This window comes from Lolium rigidum, chromosome 7, assembly GCF_022539505.1.
Source record: "Lolium rigidum isolate FL_2022 chromosome 7, APGP_CSIRO_Lrig_0.1, whole genome shotgun sequence".
Classification (NCBI taxonomy): domain Eukaryota; kingdom Viridiplantae; phylum Streptophyta; class Magnoliopsida; order Poales; family Poaceae; genus Lolium; species Lolium rigidum.
The window spans coordinates 183,336,814-183,342,756 of NC_061514.1; the positions used below are offsets into that span (position 1 = coordinate 183,336,814).

Consider the following 5,943-nt stretch of genomic DNA (forward strand, 5'->3'; position numbering starts at 1 on the left):
AGGGTGCCGGAGGCGATCTCCTGAATCCCCCGAGATGGGATTGGCGGCGGCGGCGTCTCTGGAACTTTTTCCGTATCGTGGCTCTCGGTAATAGGGTTTCCGCGACGGAGAGTTTAAGTAGGCGGAATGGCAGAGTCGGAGGAGGCACGGGGGCCCCACACCATAGGGCGGCGCGAGCCCCCCTTGGCCGCGCGGCCCTGTGGTGTCGGTGCCTCGTGGCCCCACTTCGTATCCTCTTCGGTCTTCTGGAAGCTCCGTGGAAAAATAAGACCCTGGGCGTTCGTTTCGTCCAATTCCGAGAATATTTCCTGTGTAGGATTTCTGAAACCAAAAACAGCACAAAACGAGAACCGGCGCTTCGGCATCTCGCTAATAGGTTAGTGCCGGAAAATGCATATAAATGATATAAAGTATGTATAAAACATGTGAGTATTGTCATAAAACTAGCATGGAACATAAGAAATTATAGATACGTTTGAGACGTATCATCGACGAGGTGGCTCGGCGCCGCCATGAGATCATCCTCGGCGAAGCCAAGCATGTCCATGACCGCATTGTACATGTCAGGGTGTATGTCCGTGGGCTTGTTGTCCCTGATGGACTGTGCGACGTCCTTCACAACAACAGTCATGTTGGTGAAGGCCACCATCTCGTCGTTGGTGAAGGCGCCTCTCTTCCTTTTGCCGGCGGTCGCCTTCTTAGGTGTGTCGGTAGCCTTCTCAGGTGGCCCATCAAGGTTGATCGTGTCGTACTGCTAGGTTTCAGCATCCTCAGGTGAAGGATTTGTTGCAGACGAGCCGAAGGGCTCACTAGATCCCATGGCGTACTTGTCGGTGGAAAGGCCGGAAGAGAAGATGGTATGCATCTCGTCGTGGTTGGAAATGGGCACATTCAGGAACTCCGCGTCCTTTGGGTGATCCTACGATACGAAGGGACAATGATGTTAGTTCTGCTCTTCGCTGATCAAAAGAGTTAGTGAGGTGGAATGAGCGTGCTCACGGCGACGTGCCCGCAGTAGTGCTCACCCTCAAGGATGATGCATTTGGTATCCTCGCACCACTGAGCCCCGCTTAGTTCACGGAGCTCGGTAATGGTGAGCCACTACTGCCTCCACTTACTCAGGTGCTTGTACACCTGAGTGAAGCACGCGGAGACACCACAGTATTCAGACATGCCCTTCACCACAGCAGTAGATGGACTTCCTTGAATCCTTTGTCAGTTCTCACTCCGGTCTTGATCAAGATACACATCTTCTCCAAGACGAAGCTGGACATGAATGGAAGCCATTTCATGGTCCCGGTCCCTTTCTGTGAGGCCTTCAAGACCATGTCCGCTTCCCTACGGTTCTTGTTCTTCTTTGTGGCGGCCAACCTAGCCGCCACCTCTGCCGCTACCTGAGCCACCAGGTCAGCCACAAGCCCATTGACGGCCGGCAGAGGAGCGACCGCCACCTTGGAGTCATAGAGGGGTTGTGAATCGGTAACTTGCGAAGGGATCTGAGAGTCCCCAACGCAGAAAAGCGTCTAGCTAAAGTCATCACAGAAGGAGTCCTACACACACCGTAGTACATATAACGTGAATCTACTTGGAAACAAAGACATGCCTAAAGTGAACAACACAAACCATACCAACATCATCCTAAATCAGGCAAGCAGTTCATTGCAACTGTAAACAACACAAATCCTAGCAAGATCATGGTAGGTCAACACATTTGGGATAAACAAGCAACCGGAAGTGTCGAACCCTAGCAAGATCATGATAGCTCAGCACAACCAGACTAACCCCTGGTGCAAGAGCGAACCCTTGGCAAGATCTGACAACTCCTAACCTAGATCTAAACATAACCGCGGTATCGGGATAAGGGATTCCTTACATTCATCGCTGGAGGGGAAGATATGCTGCACGAGGAAGTAGATGAAGCCGCCCAGATGCAGTCGCAGCCGCCGCTGCCACCATCACCGACCGGAGATGCGTGCGCCTCTTACCTGCTTGCCGACGGGAGGAGGAGCTCGAAATTCGGGGGGAGAGTGGAGGAGGGGGTAGAAATAGGCCATGGGAGCGGCGGGAGGTGACGGAATCCTTCCCGCCCCCTTTTTGCTTTTCACCGATGCGCGCCGCAGCTCCCGCCATCTCCATCCTCATCTCCGCGCGTGCACCGTTGCATCGTTGCATCAGTCACGTTCGAGATTTGCCGCACCGCTGAAAACTGCCGAACCGGGCGTTACTCCAGGGCCTGGCCCGAGGGTGCTTTGAGAACCGGTTCGTGCAACAACGCCACTTAGCACATGCAACCAAACAAGCCGAAAATTGCTGGTCCGATACGAGCCAAGTGGCCCCAGCCTACCAAACGCGCCTATAGTGTCTTAAAAAGATGCCATGTTGCTGATGAATCTCTGTCATATGTCTGTTTTATTTGGTTTGAAGGAGCATAGAGGAGGTTTGACTTTCGGAAGACGGCAACTCTATCCTCTCATGTCAACGAAATTGAGCCCGACCGTTCTGGAAGAGGCGGAAGAGCGGCGGGTGGAGCTACTAGTTTTGGTGTCCCGAGCACTGAACTGACGGTACTGCTGCAGACAGAGCTAGAAGCCATATGCAGTATGCAGATGGCCGGCGAGTCAACAGCCGTCCCGGTGTTTTTTGATTTACCACTTGACGTTCACCGCCAACTTCGAGGCAAGGCAACATAGAGAAATTAATGGGCGGCTAAACCAGCTAGCTTAGAGCTCATCGAATCTCCTAATCAAGCTAGCAGCGAGGAGACCTACTGAACTAAGCACGCAGCTGCACTGACAACTTCCTAAACAAATTAACTTGTCCAGCTGCGTAACTGCGCGCGGTTAGGCAAAGCAGTGAGAGAAAAACCTAGAGAATACGTAGACTGCACCCGTACCTTACTTATCTCTCTGTGCAACATTTTTCTATGATCCTTGACCAGATCCCGTAATTTAGAACTCTCTTGTGTCGATAGGACCGGTCGAATCGTACTGCAAGTACAGCTAGCTAAGCTAGATGGCCACGGTAACAACGCCGTGCCTCGATAACAGTGGAAGTTAAGATGGACATCAGTGGGTGGAGAATCAGATGATCAGATCCACACCACTGAGACTGCGTGCGTGCGAGGTAGTGGCGGCAATGCCATACAGAATTACAGATATACAGTGACACATATACAGACAGCTAAACATCAGATCAAACGCACTCAACAAAAGGTAGCTAACCACCAGCTACCACATCGAATCGCCACGCACACGCCGAGCACCGCCCACTTGCGAAAATAATGGCACCAATGGAGTCGTCGCTCCCGAAGTCATAAATACCCACCACCTCCGCACCAATCTTTGTCCACTCCCGAGTACCAAGAATCCCGCCCCCCAAACACCCCACGCACACAAAGCTAGCTAGCTAAGCTAGGATCAACAATGGCGTCAGCCAAAGCAACCCCCTTCGTGCTCCTGGCCATGTTCTTCCTCCTCGCCTCCTCCGCTGCTGCTGGAGGATCCTTTGGCTGGATACCGTGGTTCGGTGGTCGCCAGCCGAGCAGCGGCGGTGGCGCCGGGTTTAGTGGAGGATGGGGAGCCGGTGGAGTTGGGCCGGGTGGCAACGGCGGCGTCGGTGGCCCCGGGTTTAGTGGCGGATGGGGAGCCGGCGGAGTTGGGCCGGGCGGCGGGTTCGCTAGGCGCGGTGTGGTGCAGCCGTCGATGGTGTGCGGGGAGGGGCGCTGCAACAACATGCGTCTCACCTGCCCGTCCTGGTGCTTCAACTCCTACAGCTACAGCGGGAAGAACGGCGCCGGAGGTGGTGGCGGCGGCGGGTGCACCTTCGACTGCACCAACAGCTGCCAGGCGCACTGCTGAAGTGCTGAGTGCTGAACAAAACCGAGTCGAGCGGCTAGAAAATGGAGAACTAAACATCCACGACGACACGACCATGTAGTAGAAGCAGCAGTAGTAGCCAGTAGTAACCTATGCAGTGTGTGTGCGTGCGTGCATGTAAATTAAGTACTACTATTCGACTAGGTATGCAGATGGATGGAATAAATCGACATGGTTTTGACCCTGCGGATATGGTTTCAGTTGGGCACTTGTGTTGTTTGCCCTGAAGGTTCCGCTTCAGATTGGGTTCAGATTTTGAGTTTACTGCTGTACTTCTAGGATTGAATTATTGTTAGTGGCGCTACACATTCTATTCGAGGCTTTTCAGTATCAGCCCTTCTTCCGCAACGGTTTTCGTTTTTTTTACCACCAAGTGAGGATGTAAGTCACACATTCTGACATGCGAGATTAATTGCGATGTTTGGGTATGTGTTGGTCCGAGAATATCTGTGTTCTAAACGCTCAACCAATGGTCCTATCGCGTCGAATATCGCAGACCAAGATTTGTGAATACATAATAATTTGGTTCTTTCAGTCGCTTTTCAGGATAATACCTGTATCTAAAAGGAGGAAATGTTGTCCAAAGAAGACCGATCGAAGAAGAACTTGAATCTCTTCTCTATCTCTATCTCTTTTTTTTTTTCTTTTGAGAGAAGAGGATCATGAATTTCAGTAAGCAAATACTGTTTTGTTTACAACAGAACACAGTGGATCATGTCATCCGGTGCTTTGCACTTTTAGAAAAGTGCCGTATGGCCCAAATTTTATGGGCTGCTTCAGCACAGGAGAAGCCCGGCTATCACTTACTCTATTCTTTGTGGACTGTGGTAATTAAAAGGCCTATTTTGGGCTTTTCAAATATTTGTCTCCATGCACATTATTCTTGATTTTATTCGGCCCAAATTATTTGACAAGAAAGTGATATAGCCCACAAGCTTTTTTCTTGAGAGTGGATTTGGTGACTAGGTGTATACGTGAGCACCCTCTAGATGCCACACGATCTGCGTTGAGATCCGGTTCTCGTCAATTGGGTATGTTGCCTTGACGTTGTCTTATCCATCGCTAAGCGTACTTGGCGTGGGTCCTACGTGATTTGAAAGTGCATCTGGCCCACTATTTGAATTCAAAAAGGTGGGTCCTGCGTGATTTGGAATTGTTGTTAGTGCTGATGTGGTTTGCTAACCCAACAATGATGGTAATAGTGGATTGCTAGATGTGACACGTGTCAACCAATGGATGCGTGCTCACGTATACACCCGGTCACCAGGCTTCTTCCGCTTTTTTCTTCTTCAGTTTTCTAATGCTTAATTGCTTATGTAGACGTGTGATCTACATGGAGTGGCCGAGTGGATTAATAAAATGCACAAAATTGATGAGGATATCCCAAGCCGCTGAAAAGAAATCGTTACTTCCCCCGGTTTCCCTCCTCTCTAACGTCTGTTCTAGGTCAGAGGTTGCGAACCCAGATTTCCGTTTAGTGGAGTTTTTTTCGACGTTAGGTTTTCCTGTTGTTTGCAGCGATGCCTCGACGGTGGAGATGGTCTCATGCTGAATAAATGTCAGACGGCTCTACTCATGTCCTGATATACTCGTTGTACGTGGTCGGTGCATCAATATGAGGAGCATGTAGTGTTTTGGTCCTGCAGATCGTTGGCTCGAGATCTAGTGATCCAGTGTTTTCTCATGCTTTCGCATGTTTGAGCGATGTTGTCATGGTGTCAGTGATGTTGGTGTGGAAGAACTCAGAGAGCTGCAGAGGATCGGTGCTCATATCAGTTTTTCACGGACTAATGACACATGGACATTATTCTTGGGGAGCTTTCCTGTATGCTTCTAGTCAGTTCTATAAATTTTGTTTCAAGAGTCTGGATCCACATGATGCATTTTCCTTGCTTTGGAAATTTAAGTGTACCTGACAACGTAAGTTTTTTTTGCCGGTTAGTGCTATGTGACGGATTAAACACCATAAACATGCTTAGAAGGAGACATTATGTCATTAACTCGGAATATTATTTCCCGATGTGTCCAAATTCACGTGAGGAAACTATTGAGCATATGCTATTTTTCT

The 5,943-nt window shown here is 50.0% G+C and overlaps 1 protein-coding gene across 1 annotated transcript; it reads left to right on the plus strand.

Moving 5' to 3' along the window:
• The first annotated feature begins 3,358 nt into the window (after positions 1-3,358).
• On the plus strand, positions 3,359-4,059 carry LOC124678815 (acanthoscurrin-1-like). The gene has a single exon (XM_047214667.1). It carries the CDS (start codon positions 3,423-3,425, stop codon positions 3,855-3,857), a length of 435 nt encoding a protein of 144 aa, XP_047070623.1. The 5' UTR covers positions 3,359-3,422; the 3' UTR covers positions 3,858-4,059.
• Positions 4,060-5,943: the final 1,884 nt, after the last annotated feature.